This window comes from Dendrobates tinctorius, unplaced genomic scaffold, assembly GCF_039654945.1.
Source record: "Dendrobates tinctorius isolate UK_male_01 unplaced genomic scaffold, ASM3965494v1 ptg000126l, whole genome shotgun sequence".
Classification (NCBI taxonomy): domain Eukaryota; kingdom Metazoa; phylum Chordata; class Amphibia; order Anura; family Dendrobatidae; genus Dendrobates; species Dendrobates tinctorius.
In genome coordinates this window covers 16279884-16297206 of record NW_027361794.1, presented here as the reverse complement: position 1 = coordinate 16297206, position 17323 = coordinate 16279884, and the positions used below count along the sequence as shown (strand labels likewise).

Genomic DNA, 17323 nt, shown 5'->3' with positions numbered 1-17323 from the left:
GATCCCCCCCCAGCACTTTTTCCTCCTGCCACTGTTAGGTTTCTAGGAGGTTATACTTGTTCATTTTATTTTTAGTTCTCCTTAGCTTAATGTCTTTGCCTTATATGAATTTTTTTTAGTTTTTCAGATTGAGTTTTTGCATTCTACTTTGCACTTTCCTTTCCTCTTGTTGACAGTGTCATGCAACCTCCTCTATGGTTCCTCAGGTGGTATTATAAACCTCTCAATGGCCTATTAGGAAGCTGGGTCCAAATTGGTGTTTTTAGTTGTTGCAGCTGGGTCCTTTCTAATGTGTTGGGTGTAGTTGCGGCATTCTTCCCTTTGTGGGTTCTCCAGTGGCTATCAAGATGTGCTTTCTGGTTAAAACATTTCCCACATTCTGAACATGAAAAAGGCTTCTCCTTTGGGTGATTACTCTGGTGTCTAACAAGATGTGATTTCAAGTTTAAAAAAAAAAATCGTCCTCACTCTAAACAAGTTTAACCTTAATGTGAGTTTTTTGATGTGCAATAAGATTTGATTTCTCTATAAAACTTTTCCCACATTCTGAACATGAATAAGGCTTTTCTCCTGTGTGGGTTCTCTGGTGGCTATCAAGATTTGTTTTCCATCTAAAATATTTGCCGCATTCTAAACATGAAAAAGGCTTCTCCCCTGTGTGAGTCCTCTGATGTTTGAGAAGACTTGATTTCTCTGTAAAAAATTTCCCACATTCTGAACATGAATAAGGCTTCTCCCCTGTGTGGGTTCTCTGGTGCTTACAAATATCTGATTTCTGGTTAAAACATTTTCCACATTCTAAACATGAAAAAGGCTTCTCCCCTGTGTGAGTCCTCTGATGTTTGAGAAGATTTGATTTTTCTGAAAAAGATTTTCCACATTCTGAACATGAATAAGGCTTCTCCCCTGTGTGGGTTCTCTGGTGCTTACAAAAATTTGATTTCTGGTTAAAACATTTTCCACATTCTGAACAGGAATAAGGCTTCTCCCCTGTGTGGGTTCTCTGGTGGCTATCAAGATGCGCTTTCAGATTAAAATGTTTCCCACATTCTGAACATGAAAATGGCTTCTCCCCTGTGTGGGTTCTCTGGTGTATAAGAACATCTGATTTCTGGTTAAAACATTTCCCACATTCTGAACATGAAAAAAGCCTCTCTCCTGTGTGAGTTCTTTGATGTCTAACAAGACTACACTTCAGGATAAAATATTTCCCACATTCTGAACATGAATAAGGCTTCTCCCCTGTGTGAGTTCTCTGATGTTTGATAAGACTTGATTTCTTTATAAAACATTTCCCACATTCTGAACATGAAAATGGCTTCTCCCCTGTGTGGGTTCTCTGGTGTATAACAACATCTGATTTATGGTTAAAACATTTCCCACATTCTGAACATGAAAAAGCCTTCTCGGCTCCGTGGGTTCGCTGGTGGCTATCAAGATTTGTTCTCCATTTAAAACATTTCCCACATTCCAAACAGGAAAAAGGCTTCTCCCCTGTGTGAGTTCTCTGATGTCTGGTAAGACTTGATTTCCCTGTAAAACATTTTCCACATTCTGAACATGTAAAAGGCTTCTCCCCTGTGTGAGTTCTCTGGTGGCTATCAAGATGCACTTTCCGGTTAAAACATTTTCCACATTCTGAACATGAAAATGGCTCCTTTGCTTTAGAAGCAATTTTTGTTTTAATGCTTATTTTGTGACTTTGATTTTCCTTAATAGTCGGTAAAGAATCAAAAGACAGGACCTGTTTCAATGGATCAGATGATACATGTTTGCAGTGAAGGGATGATGGTATATCTGGGGTAATTGCATTCACTTCAATTGTATTCTGTAAGATCTTTGGATCATCTGAAATTGATGTCAGCTGTCTCTCCGATCTCCTGTTACAGTCGTCTGCCAAGAATAAAAACAAATTATTTTTTAATAAAATATCCTTGCAATTTATAGTTTTGAACATTTCTACTTAAACTGTCCATAAAAATGGCAAGTTATTTAAAAATGTTGAACCATTCACCAAGAAAATGACAGTTCACAGTCTAATAGAAAACCTCATAGGATGAACCATTAGAGCGCAGTGTTCAGCTGTTTGTTCATTCTGCCTCCCAAATCTAATATATAAAGCTCAAAGTGTGTGTGTGTGTGTGTGTATGTGTGTGTATGTCCGGGATAGGCATCCGCACCGTCGCAGTTACAGCCACAAAATTTGGCACAGTCACACGTCTGGATCCCGAGAGCGTCCTAAGCTATGTTGTGAGGCGAAATTTTAACCCCGCGCGTTCCAATTCACCAATTTTGCCCCCGTCTACATACTGGGGGGAAAAGTGTGTGCGCGTCAAGCCCCGCCCCTCATTATGATGTCACAATGCCCCTATTTGCATACTGGGGAAGCAGTGTGTGCGCGTCAAGCCCTGCCCCTCATTATGATGTCACAATGGTTGCCATGGCGACGCTCATGTCATCATAGGTTGAAAGCCCCGCCGCCACTCATTATGATGTCATAATGGTTGACTATGAGATGGAGGATGTGTGATGGGTATATGGGCACTGGACTATGGGATGGAGGATATGTATGACGGGTATATGGGCTCGGGACTATGGTATGGCGGATGTGTATGACGGGTATATGGGCACTGGACTATGGGATGGAGGATATGTATGATGGGTATATGGGCACGGGACTATGGGATGGAGGATATGTATGACGGGTATATGGGCACGGGACTATGGTATGGAGGATATGCATGATGGGTATATGGGCACGGGACTGTGGGATGGAGGATATGCATGACGAGTATATGGGCACGGGACTATGGGATGGAGGCTATGTATGACGGGTATATGGGCACGGGACTATGGGATGGAGGATGTGTGATGGTTATATGGGCACTCGACTATGGGATGGAGGATGTGTGATGGGTATATGGGCATGGGACTATGGGATGGAGAATATGTATGATGGGTATATGGGCATGGGACTATGGGATGGAGAATATGTATGATGGGTATATGGGCATGGGACTTTTGGATGGAGGATGGGTATATGGGCACTCGACTATGGGATGCAGGATATGTATGATGGGTATATGGGCACGGGCCTATGGGATCGTGGATGTGTGATGGGTATATGGGCACGGGACTATGGGATGGAGGATTATTATAATTTGTTATAACTAACCACAGTTAGTTACTATGCCCGGGCAGCGCCGGGCTCTTCAGCTAGTATAGAATAAAAAGCAACCTAGCAATGTTATGTTGGTGAAAATAATACCAATAAAAAGCTTCTACTCATCCTTCAAAAAATAAGGCCCCAGTAAAGTCCATCATCTGTCAGTGGAAAACTAGATGTTTCCACTAGTGATGAGTGAGCACTAAAATGCTTGAGTGCTCCTTGCTCGGGTCGAGCAAATTGGAATACTCGGACAGAATAACGAGCCCAATGTAAGTCTATGGGAGACCCAAGTATTTTTGCCGTGATCTCCCCTGGGGGTCCTTTAAAGGTCTAAAAGCATCTGAAAATGATGGAAACACTGCTCAAATGACACGGGGACATCATGGGGATCGCCCCTGAAAGCATTTCCGACTCCTAGTTCATAGCTGTAAACAATGTTCTCAGAGTTTCATGCCTTTGTTTCCGATGCACCCAAAAACATACCGAAACGGATTTTGCAGCGAAATATGTTAAGGCATATCCTTTCCATGTTAATGACGTGTATTTTAGGCAAAAATAATTAACCCCAGACCAAAATGTTCCTCCACCACTTGGGATATGTTCTGACGCAGCGTTTTTTGCTACTTTAATATTGATTTCAACCAAAACAAATGCATTCACTGTGAAATGTAACTAACATTTAACAACCCTAGCTGGTGTGTGACACATAAGCAGACCCATCTTGCTTCATTTATGAAGGAGGGACTCAATGTCACAGAACCTATTTTTACTGGGGCATCAAGGAGCATTAATCTTCTTAAAGGGCCTTTATTAAACAGTGGGTCTTCTAAACTATTGTAGCCTATGCTGTGAGTGGATGGGCTGCCAAGAATTATGACGCACCCCAATACCCCTTTCAGAAGATGTCCAGGAGGGCCTCCATGAAAAAGGTAGCATTGAATGCAAGGACTGCCTTGCTGCATAGTCATATGCACTCCATTACACCTTGGTACCCACATACTGGATGGGCCCATGAAAATCCACTTCACAATGTTCATTTGGTATTCCCGTACTCTTTTGTTCACAGTGACAGCAATGTCTGCCCTGCTGCCTAGTCATATGCACCCCATTACACCTTGGAACTCACATAATGGATGGGCCCATGAAAATCCACTTCACAATATTTATTTGACACATCCAGAAGTCGCCAATGATAGACATAAAAGGTCTAAGTTATCTACCCCAGTGACGAATATTGGGGCTTCGGTGTAAGATTTTCAACATATCAATGTAAATGGCATTTGCACGCCAAAAAAATTAATTGCACCTCCATGCAAAGTGTTCGTTTTCTAAACAGAAACACTTGAAGATTTTTTTTTTTTCACATGTTATTGTATCAGATAAAGAAAATAACGTGGCTTCACTGAAATCATCTTCTGATGGCAAAGAAAAGCATTCGTGAACTGTGAAACTGTAGGCAAAAAACGTACATTGCAAGATGGTGGACGCTACAAAAGGCATGGTTCCAGAAGACTATTTTCAAATGTCAGAAAAGTGCGTTCTTCCCCTACCAATTACATTTCTCAATATTCAAATATTAAAAAAAAAAAAATCACATAGAAAATCACAGAGCGTTAAGGAGAACTGACTGGAAGCAAAAAAAAAAAAAATTGAAAGAATCAGCATCTCTACCACCAAAACTTGCTAACACTTCAAAGATATGGCTGATAAAAATCTCACCAATTAGTCCAAAAGCAAGTGAAACAGATTACTTTAAATGCTTGCAAGACTATAAAAGTTTACTAATCGTGTATGTTTTCAGTTACGCTTTTGAGAATAACCAACAATGCAGTCTGAATGACGTGATTGGAGACAGGAGACTGTTAGTAAGAAAAAAAAAAAAAAAAAAAGGACTGTACCATGAAACTTCAAGCTGTCAAACCCTTTCTTGGTTTTCAAATTATAATGGAATCCCGACAGTATGTTGAGAGCAGGATGCACTACATTGAAGGACAACCAACTTTTCATATTTTTTAATGGTGTGATGGTTCCCTCTTTGCAGAATTATTTAATGGATAATTTGGCCATTTTATTTGCCAAGGTTTGAACACTAAGGTTCAGATACAGCTTTAAAGATGGCCAATATTTGCAATATAACGCATTTTTTATTTCAAAGTACAAAATTAAAGGAATAGTATGATTGAATAGTATGAGTGCTTACACTTAGAATATAAAAGCCACATAGATTTAGATAAAACCACCACAGACAGAGGTTAAGTAAACCGTAAAGTTCTACAATCACAAACCACTAACATATGGAAGCTTAGAACTGTTTGTGAAGTCAATAAACAAACAGTTCTCCAGATTGTGGCAGGATGAGCATTTTCTTTCACATCTGTACATCTTTTACCAAAAATGCAGCTATGTAATTGTCAGAATGCATTCTGTATATTTCCATATGGATTCAAAAGAGCCATTTGTATCTTCGCACTACACTATTAACAGCAATCATATCTATATTCAGCTGTTCTTGAAAAACTTAAGCTTAACCCATAGACTACTATGGATAATCATGACAATCTTCTTGACCAGTATCTATAGGTAAGTAATGTTAAAACTAGCTGCTACTATGTATTCCGGAAATAAAAGAACTGCAAGAATGTGAAGATGTTCTAAAACATAACTGTGACCATGCTCAATATTCCATAACTGTTCCATTCTGCTGTGTAGTAAATATTAGAAACTCAATAGATGTTCTGACATCCTTTCCAAAAATTTCTTTACAGATAAAAATAGCATATATTATTCCTGTTTCTTATCCTAGAAAGAAAGAAGGAACATGCAGTCTCCATCATACAAGTTATCTCAGCCAAAAATGATTACATTACGTACTCTGCATCAACAAGCATTCAGCTGTCACTTTTTACTGTTAAACACTTCCCATTTGATGCAGCCAAAGTAACGGCTTTCAATATGAGAAAACATATTGTGTCAAAAGATATATTTCTATTGAGCTACTGAGCCAAATTAACAGCATTGCTTTATCAAAGTAATATGCAGTATATTGTGTCCAATGTGATCAACCAGTCAACAGAAAACTGAGCTTTATAAGTGAGGTCTTTAAAAGCACGCAAATTTTATGAAGTATTTGCAAACCAGGATGTCATTTACACATGCGGGGGTACTTTGGTAACAAATATACTCTTGTCATCACAGACACACTTACCCTAAATTGTACTGCCTATAACAGCACCGAAGACGTTCCCCCTGGTCATCTATTGGCTGTTAAGGAGGAGATCGTGATGAAGGCCTCAATTTCAAGTAGGCCAAACGTAAAGGATCGGGTCTCCTACACTAGTAATGCCCATACACGCAGTGTATTGGCTGACAAACGTTTCCCCGTGGTGGGAACTTTGTAACCAAAATGTTAGTGCAATCATAGACACACTTGTCCAACATTGTACTTCCATAAACAGCACAGACCACGTTTACCCTGGTCATGTCGTTGCAGAAAAGAGGTAGACATTGAAAAGGGTTCAGTACCAAATGTGCTTAAAGTAAAGGACCGAGTCTCTTAGAGTTATAATGCCCATACATGCAGTGCCTGGGCTGCCAGCCTGTTCCCAATGGGGGTACACATTTTTAAATACTATACTCTGGGCATCATAGACACCTTTGTCAAAAATTGGACTGCCAGTAAGGAAAAAGAAACAAAGAATCTGCATCTGTTCAAACCAAATTTGAGAACACTTCAGAACTTTTGCCGAAATACAACACCAATATTGGTCAAAAAACTAGTGATACAGATTCCTTTAAATGGTAGGAAATCTGTAAAGTGCCAGAAAATTAGGGATGCTCTCACTAAAGCTCATGAGAAGAAGCAACTATGCAGTCTGAATAACGGGATTGTGGACAGGAGATATATAATTTTTTTTTTTTAAATATATATATATATATATATATATATATATATATATATATATATATATATATATTTATATATATATAATACACACATTTTTAAAGTATACCCTGAAACCTCAAGCTGTCAAAGCCTTCCTAAAATTGCAAATGGTTATGGAAACCCGAAAATATGTTGAAAGCTGTATGCAATGTATAGCTGACATCACGCCAGCCTTTCTAGAAAACACCGGCGATTGTCTAAACGCTGTGTCTAACATCATGTCCTCATTATATCTGAAACTGAACCTGTCAAAGACTGAACTTGTGTTTCCTCCCTCTACTAATGTACCTATACCCGATATTGCCATTTCCACGTGTGGTTCCACTATTACTCCCCAGCAACATGCCTGCTGTCTTGAGGTCATACTTGACTCCGAGCTTTCCTTTGTCCCCCACATACGATCACTGGCTCGCTCTTGTCATCTGCACCTCAAAAACATTTCTAGAATTCAACCTTTTCTTAGTTTTGACGCCACAAAAACTCTTACTGTTTCTCTTATTCATTCTCGTCTCGACTATTGTAACTCTTCTAATCGGTCTCCCTCTTACCAAACTCTCCCCCCCTGCAATCTGTCTTGAATGCTGCAGCCAGGATCATATTTCACGCCAATCATTACACCAATGCCTCTACCTTGTGCCAGTCATTACACTGGCTACCCATCCACTCCAGAATCCAGTACAAACTTATTACCCTCACCCACAAAGCTCTTCATGGCTCAGCACCACCCTACATCTCCTCCCTTGTTTCAGTATACCACCCTACCCGTGCCCTCCGTTCTGCTGATGACCTGAGGTTAGCATCCTCAATAATCAGAACCTCCCACTCCCGTCTCCAAGATTATACATGTGCTGCGCCAATTCTTTGGAATGCACTTCCCATGTCAATACGATTAGTCCCCAATCCCCACAATTTTAATCTTGCCCTGAAAACTCATTTATTCAGACTGGCCTACCGCCTCAACACATTAACCTAATCTATCCTTATGGGGCACAGCCAAAAGTTTTTACCATAACCAGGTTCCCCGCATCATGTTCCCACATGCTTTATGCATCCATTAGCCCTCTGTGTCTGTACTGTTACACACTTAACATTATGGCTGGTCCATACAATCAGGACAACTGTTACCACCCACCTTTCGTGTCTCCCTTTTTTTCCTCATAGATTGTAAGCTTGGGAGAAGGACCCTCATTCCTCTTGGTATCTGTTATGATCTATGTGATTATTGTTATGCTGTAATGTCTATTGTCTGTACAAGTCCCCTCTGAAATGTAAAGTGCTGCGGAATATGTCAGCGCTATAGAAATAAAATTTATTATTAATATATTCTTGGACGACAAACGTTTCGGAATTTTTTATGGTATGATGGGACCCTCTATGAAGAATTATTTTCAGGAGAATATGACGATCAACAGCAATCATATGTTTATTCAGCCTTTCCAGAAAAACAGAAGCTTAACCCATTGAGTACTGGGGAGAATCATTACAATCAACTTTCCCAGGATAAACAGGCAAATAATGTGCAAGCCTGCTGCTACTATGTATTCCTGAAATTAAAGAGAGAAGTGCACTAATGTGAAGATGTTCGGAAAAAGAACTGACCATGCCAAATTTTCCCTAACTGTTCCTTTCAGCTGTGGAGTAAATATTGGAGACACCAACGACGATTACAGAGGGTTTCAACAAAGTAATTTAGAAATAATAAGATCATTTTTTTATTTTCCTGTTTATAATCCAGTAAAGAAGGAATATGCAGTCTCCCTCATAGAAGTTATCGCTTCAAAAATTGATTAAGTCCTCAGCATCTACAAGCATTCAGCCATCACTGCTTTGTATTGAACTCTTACCATTTGTATGAAAACAAGAAAGACGGCACAATAAGGCGCAATCACCTGATTAATAAAGTGAAAAAAGGCTTTATTGTAACAATAGTGCACACACTAATTAAAACCATTTAAAAAAATTTTTTAAAACCATTGTGCAGGCTGTGTGACATAGATAGCAACAATATGTTGACAAACAATATAATCTGCTTTATTACAATAGCAAGTGATGTTATGGTCTTGATACAATTAATGTCCTACCAAGTATGCAGAAAATCATTATGATAGTAAATACGTAATTCTTAAATAGAAAAACATACATTTGTCAACATATGGCACAATAAATAATAGCCCATAATAAGAAATATCACCCCTGGCAATGCAAAGACATGTGAGCACCTAATATTGTGTCAAATACTGTGGTTCCATGCATATTATATAAATGCAGAAAAAGCCATACTCACCAAAGATTAATGTTATACTGCACTGCCCGTTACCATTTGATGCAGCCAAAGTTATGTGTTGTGAGCTCATTTTCGGGTTTGCCTCTGGCTTCTGGTGAGGGTTATGGAGCTGGCTGTGCTGACAGAGGAGTAGTGAGTTCTCTATCTGGACTCCCTCAGTTGGTGAAGGGAGGTAATGAAGCTGATCTAAATGGCAGAGACCGGCCACCTGAGGAAGAGGACTGCGATTGGACAGCAGGAGTTTCTGATTGGCTTTAAGGCAGCCGACTCCCTAGTTTCTTGCTGGTGGATTTTCCTGACTGTGGCTCCTGGTTTCCAGTTTGGTTCCTGCCTTCCTAAAGCTAAGTTTTCTCTGCTATTGTTCATATGAGTTTTTGTCTGGTTTACTTAGTTTTTGTGTTCAGCCAGCCCTGGCTGGGACTGGGCTGAATCCCCATTTTGTCTCTGATCAGTTGATCTCTTTTGCTCTGTCTTCAGAATATACCTGAGTGCTGATATAGTGATTTAAAGTAGCGACTTCAGGGCCTTTTTCTCTCAGACGTGTTGGACATTCTTTTTGGCAGGGTTTTTTGCGTGATTGCAGACAGCAGCTTTTCTTTCCTGTCCTTTCTACTTAGCGAGGGCCCCATCTTTTGCTCAGCCTATCTTTCTACCTGTGTCTGTTTTCATCTTGTTTCACTGACAATACATGTTGGGGGCTGTCTATTGCTTTGGGGTCTGCTATGGGGCAGTTTAGATTTTCCCTTTCTTTAGGCTTATTTAGTTCTCCGGCCGTGACGAGGCGTCTAGTACCACGCTCCACGGCTACTGCTAGTTGTTGTGGATAGGATCAGGGGTCTGCAATCCGCTAGTTACCAACCTCTCCGGTTTTCTGGGCTTAGCTTGCTTTTTGTTTTTTCCTCCTCGGTGACTCATTCATAACAGAATCACCAGCCATACCGCAGATTCTAGGGTACTCAAAAGCAGGAGACAATTGTAAAAAAAAAAAAAAAAAAAAAAGTCAGAATTTTTTTTTTTTATATGTATATTTTCTCCTCTTTTTCTCTGGGGCTGTAGGAGGATTCTTTTTTTTTTTCTTTTTCTCCTTGATGGAGATTAAGCAATTGTCTGATCGTGTGGAGCAGCTCGCTGCTGAAGTGCGGGGAATTTCCGCCTATCTCACTCATTCACATGCTGTTGAACCAAGGATCCCTGCTCCTGATGTGTTTTCTGGGGATGGGTCTAAATTTTTGAATTTTAAGAATAATTGTAAATTATTTCTTGCCTTGAAGCCTAACTCATTGGGGAGCTCTGCACAGCAGGTTAAAATTGTCATCTCCTTGCTGCGCGGCGATCCCCAGGATTGGGCGTTTTCTTTGACACCTGAAGATCCTGTTTTGACTAATGTGGATGCATTTTTTCAAGCCTTGGGGTTATTGATGCCCTTGCCGGTGCCTAAGAGGCCATGGACCCATATTTCAATGGATTTTATTTCTGATCTTCCTGTCTCTCAGAGAATGACTTATCTGGGTGATTTGTGATAGATTTTCTAAGATGGTCCATCTTGTACCACTCCCAAAGTTGCCATCTTCCTCAGAGTTGGTACCCTTGTTTTTACAAACAGGTGGTTCGGTTGCATGGGATTCCTGAGAACATTGTATCGGACAGAGGAGTTCAGTTTGTTTCCAGATTCTGGAAAGCCTTTTGTTCCAAGCTGGGAATTCAGTTGTCCTTCTCCTCTGCGTTTCACCCTCAGACCAATGGGCAGATGGAGAGAACAAACCAGACTTTGGAGTCCTATTTGAGATGTTTTATATCTGCTGATCAGGATGATTGGGTTTCATTTTTGCCCTTGGCCGAATTCACTTTAAATAATAGAGCTAGTTCTGCCACCTTGATGTCGCCCTTTTTCTGTAACTTTGGTTTTCATCCTCGATTTTCTTCAGGGCAAGTGGAATCTTCAGCCTGCCCAGGTGTTGACACTGTGGTAGAGAGAATGCAGCAGATTTGGGACCAAGTAGTGGATAAGTTGTCTCTCTCCCAGGAAAAGGCCCAGCGGTTTTCTAACCGGCATAGGACCATTGGTCCCCGGTTTAAAGTGGGTGATATGGTTTGGTTGTCATCAAAGAATCTCTCTATGAAGGTGGCTTCTCCAAAGTTGAAGTTGAAGAGATATGTTGAGCCAGTAGTTCCTATGGCTGCACCGCCTGACCCTGTATTGGTTGAAGGTAATGTGGAATATGAGGTAGAGAAAATACTGGATTCTCGTCTGGCTAGACAGAGACTCCAGTATTTGGTCAAGTGGAAGGGTTATGGCCAGGAGGACAATTCTTGTGTCTCTGCCTCTGATATTCATGCCGATAGATTGGTTCATGCTTTTCGTCGGGCCCATCCTGATCGGCCCGGTGGCGTGGATGAGGGTTCGGTGACCCCTCCTCAAGGGGGGGTACTGTTGTGAGCTCATTTTCGGGTTTGCCTCTGGCTTCTGGTGAGGGTTATGGAGCTGGCTGTGCTGACAGAGGAGTAGTGAGTTCTCTATCTGGACCCCCTCTGTTGGTGAAGGGAGGTAATAAAGCTGATCTAAATGGCAGAGACCGGCCACCTGAGGAAGAGGACTGCGATTGGACATCAGGAGTTTCTGATTGGATTTAAGGCAGTCGACTCCCTAGTTTCTTGCTGGTGATTTTTCCTGCAATCCGCTAGTTACCAACCTCTCCGGTTTTCTGGGCTTAGCTTGCTGTTTGTTTTTTCCTCCTCGGTGACTCATAACAGTTATGGCTCTCAAGGAGATAAATATAGTGGACAAAGAAATATTTGTAATGAAATACTGAGCCTACATAACAGCATTCCTCTATCAAATTTATATGAAGTGTATTGTGTCCAATGTGAGAAACCAGGAAACAAAAAAAACAAGGAGCTTTTCAAGCAAGCTCTTTAAGGTACATAAATGATAGGAAGGAATGCGACGAGACTGGCCTATGCCAAGGAGTGAACGTGAGGAGGGGGATGTTGGTACCGGGTCAGTTGGCACTGTTGGGGTTCCTTTTAGAGTACATGGGCAGACCACCATAAGCTCCTCTTACTGGCGGGCCAAGAATGAAAGATACAACATGGATACACGGCTCAGTGTGAACCCATCAGAGCCAGATGATCGTGATTGTCACAGTCCATTGGGCTTGTTTGCGAAATTCATGGTGGAAATCCCTCCATATCCTGCATCTTTTCCTGATCCTGATGTACCAAGAGTTTCAGAATCTTTTTTTTTTTTTTTTTTTAAATTCGTTTATTGAATCATAGTCAGGGTATACAATATACAGTGGGGCAAAAAAGTATTTAGTCAGTCAGCAATAGTGCAAGTTCCACCACTTAAAAAGATGAGAGGCGTCTGTAATTTACATCATAGGTAGACCTCAACTATGGGAGACAAACTGAGAAAAAAAAATCCAGAAAATCACATTGTCTGTTTTTTTTTCATTTTATTTGCATATTATGGTGGAAAATAAGTATTTGGTCAGAAACAAAATTTCATCTCAATACTTTGTGATATATCCTTTGTTGGCAATGACAGAGGTCAAACGTTTTCTGTAAGTCTTCACAAGGTTGCCACACACTGTTGTTGGTATGTTGGCCCATTCCTCCATGCAGATCTCCTCTAGAGCAGTGATGTTTTTGGCTTTTCGCTTGGCAACACGGACTTTCAACTCCCTCCAAAGGTTTTCTATAGGGTTGAGATCTGGAGACTGGCTAGGCCACTCCAGGACCTTGAAATGCTTCTTATGAAGCCACTCCTTCGTTGCCCTGGCGGTGTGCTTTGGATCATTGTCATGTTGAAAGACCCAGCCACGTTTCATCTTCAATGCCCTTGCTGATGGAAGGAGGTTTGCACTCAAAATCTCACGATACATGGCCCCATTCATTCTTTCATGTACCCGGATCAGTCGTCCTGGCCCCTTTGCAGAGAAACAGCCCCAAAGCATGATGTTTCCACCACCATGCTTTACAGTAGGTATGGTGTTTGATGGATGCAACTCAGTATTCTTTTTCCTCCAAACACGACAAGTTGTGTTTCTACCAAACAGTTCCAGTTTGGTTTCATCAGACCATAGGACATTCTCCCAAAACTCCTCTGGATCATCCAAATGCTCTCTAGCAAACTTCAGACGGGCCCGGACATGTACAGGCTTAAGCAGTGGGACACGTCTGGCACTGCAGGATCTGAGTCCATGGTGGCGTAGTGTGTTACTTATGGTAGGCCTTGTTACATTGGTCCCAGCTCTCTGCAGTTCATTCACTAGGTCCCCCCGCGTGGCTCTGGGATTTTTGCTCACTGTTCTTGTGATCATTCTGACCCCACGGGGTGGGATTTTGCGTGGAGCACCAGATCGAGGGAGATTATCAGTGGTCTTGTATGTCTTCCATTTTCTAATTATTGCTCCCACAGTTGATTTCTTCACTCCAAGCTGGTTGGCTATTGCAGATTCAGTCTTCCCAGCCTGGTGCAGGGCTACAATTTTGTTTCTGGTGTCCTTTGACAGCTCTTTGGTCTTCCCCATAGTGGAGTTTGGAGTCAGACTGTTTGAGGGTGTGCACAGGTGTCTTTTTATACCGATAACAAGTTTAAACAGGTGCCATTACTACAGGTAATGAGTGGAGGAAAGAGGAGACTCTTAAAGAAGAAGTTACAGGTCTGTGAGAGCCAGAAATCTTGATTGCTTGTTTCTGACCAAATACTTATTTTCCACCATAATATGCAAATAAAATGAAAAAAAAACAGACAATGTGATTTTCTGGATTTTTTTTTCTCAGTTTGTCTCCCATAGTTGAGGTCTACCTATGATGTAAATTACAGACGCCTCTCATCTTTTTAAGTGGTGGAACTTGCACTATTGCTGACTGACTAAATACTTTTTTGCCCCACTGTACAAACTGACGATGATGAAAACACCATATAACACGTATATGTTCCACAGAGCATTAATGTCAAACAGTGTATGTATACCAGTTGTTTACAGAATAAAACATACTGTCAATTACCTTACATTAGTCTGCGTGTTATTATTCAAGTAATAAAGCCTGTCAAACCTCTAAACCATTACTACTACAAAACAACAACTATTTGCAGCCTGTGTCCACATAATTAGCTCTTTATCATGCGATATCTCCGTCCTACAACATGAGATGAGAGGAATTCCACCTCTCCCATATCTTCTCAAATTTACCCGGGCACCCTCTGTTTTGATACAGCGTACGCTCGTATGGTATAATTGAGTTCACCAACTCAATCCAGGCTCTAAGGGAGGGATCCGAACCCCCCCATCCACCATAGTGCTAGTACCTTCTGTGCCATAAACAATGTCTCCCGCAAGAAAATCCCTGTATAATGTCCCCATGTCTCATCATCCCACACCCCAAACAGACAAACCAATGGCTCAAGGGGAATAGGAATTTGTGTCAGGGAGGTTAACAATGATGTCACCTCTTTCCAATAATGTGCTATAATTGGACACTGCCAAATCATGTGAATAAAATCTGCATCTGATGTATGACATCTCAAACACTCCGAAGATTGGAAACGGCCCATCTTAATAAGTCGAGTCGGAGTCAAATATGATTGGTTTATAATATAAAGTTGTATCATTCTGTTGTTAATTGACAGACACACCTTAGTTGGTGACTCCAGGATTTCTTCCCACTCCTCTCCCTGCGCATCAGGGATGAGCCATTCCCATTTCCCCCTAACCAAGCATAAGGCAGATTCCATCCCCACCGATAGCATGTGTGTATACAGAGAGGAGACCCTGGGGACCTTGTGATTTAAGAATGCCTATCAAGGCTAGAGACGAAATAGCATTATTCACACCAGCACATCTCATGTACGATTGAATGGCCGATCTCAATTGCAAATATCGGAAGAATTGCGATCTCGGGACATTACACTTACAGTAGCTTGTAATTGTTTGAAAGATAATAGTGTACCGCAGTCATATATATCTCCTATCGCAGAAACATTGTACTGATGCCAGAATTCGGCAGATGGGTGGGCAAGCAGTGTTGGAAAATAACTATTATTCCATAAGAGCATTTCAGCTATGATATCACGAAATCCAACCACCCTCTTAATCTGTCTCCACACTAATCTTGCCAGACGAAGCATGGGTAACAGACGTGGGACATTTACCTTCTCCAATTCTAAAAACCCCAGTGGGCAATCAGCACGTGCGGCATGAAGCAGATGGCTCTCAGAGTTAGGAAGATGATGACCAGTCATCCACTTATTTATAGCTCTTGCCTGCCCGGATAATATAGAAAAAAATCCGGTAGTGCTACCCCCCCTTTTTTTGGCCTTTGTAGGGTGCACAGCTTGAGCTTTGGCCTGGCTTTCCCCCATATAAAAGACATAATATGGGAATTCAAATTAGTAAAGAAAGACCTAGGCACCACCACAGCACTATGTTGGAGAAAATAGCTGATATTAGGGAGTAGTATTTTAATTAAATTAATGCGTCCAGCTACAGACAGCGGGAGTTTGCTCCAGATCGCAAATTTGACTTTAACCATCTCTAGTAATGGATATATATTAAGTTGCAGATCAAGCGTGCTGGATTGAGAAATATGAACACCCAGATATTTAAAATGTGGTACAATAGGCAGCCAAGAGAGAGTCTCAAGTCACGGCATCGGGGTATGAGAAAGAGGCATCAGAGCAGATTTCTCCCAATTTATATACAGGCCGGAATATTTGCTGAATTCATTTATAGTAGCAATCACCCCCGTCAGTGTCTCCTCCGCCCTATCCATAAATATTACCATGTCATCAGCGTATAGGCCTACGGTATCCACCCGATCTGCTATTTCTATACCCATAATATTAGGGGAAGTTCTCATGCGAATTGCCAGAGCCTCTATTGCAAGAGCAAAGAGGGCCGGGGAAAGGGGACACCCTTGACGAGTCCCTCTGTGCAGAGAAAAGGACTCAGATATGGAACCATTTATAATGATACAGGCCTTAGGTTTCATATACAATGTATTAACCCATTTTAGGAACCTATCCCCAAAACCATATTTCTGCAAGCATGCGTGGAGGAAGGGCCACTCAAGGGAATCGAAGGCCTTGGCTGCATCCAACGATGCCAATGCCCACCTATTGTCCGGCATCAAGGAACTGTATTGGACCACCGATTGATTCCGTCTAATATTAATGGAAGTGCTTTTACCGGGCATAAAGCCAGTCTGGTCAGGGTGTACGAGTTCCAAAATATTTGAGTTCAGCATAGAAGGCAAGATTTTCGAAAAAATTTTATAATCCACATTTACTAAAGATATGGGGTGATAAAATCCACAATCTAGAGGGTCCTTCCCTTCTTTCTTAAGCACTATTAGCTTCATAGAAGGACTCCGGCATGACCCCTCCCCCCCAGATCCCCCGAAACACTGACAACAAAAGTGGCGCCAAAATCTTCTGGTATTTCCTTTACAGCTCAATAGGAAACCCATCCAGCCCAGGGGCTTTCCCAGAGGCCATATCCTTCATGGCATCTTCTATCTCTTCCAAAGTAAATTCAGCGTCCATAAAGGCCCGCAGAGAAGTACTCAATGTGGGAAACGTTATATCAGATAGATAGTCTAGACACCCCTGGCTGTCAATGTCATTTCTTGAGCTGTACAGTGAACTATAATAATCATGGAAACAGCCCATTATTTCTTCGGTCGAGGACACCAATGTACTGTCTGAGCTGCGGATCTGTAGTATTGTGCTGTCGCACCAAATAGGCCAGAAATTTACTAGATTGGTTCCCTAGTTCAAAGTCGGACTGGCGAGTAAAAAATAATTTACGTTTGGACTTAGAATCTAAGTGTGAGTATATAATCTTTGGGCAGTCAACCACTCCACTCTATTACCACTAGTTTGATCGGATATGTAAGCGGCCTCTGAATCTTTCAATCGTTG

The 17323-nt window shown here is 41.4% G+C and overlaps 1 protein-coding gene across 1 annotated transcript in view; it reads right to left on the bottom strand.

Moving 5' to 3' along the window:
* Positions 1 to 324: 324 nt before the first annotated feature.
* The window catches only part of LOC141047304 (uncharacterized), a 51145-nt gene continuing 34146 nt past the window's right edge, over positions 325 to 17323 (bottom strand). The window contains exon 6 of the mRNA XM_073542363.1: positions 325 to 1893. Coding sequence (XP_073398464.1) covers positions 470 to 1893 — 1424 coding nt within the window. The 3' untranslated portion in view covers positions 325 to 469. The remainder of the gene's footprint in view (positions 1894 to 17323) is intronic.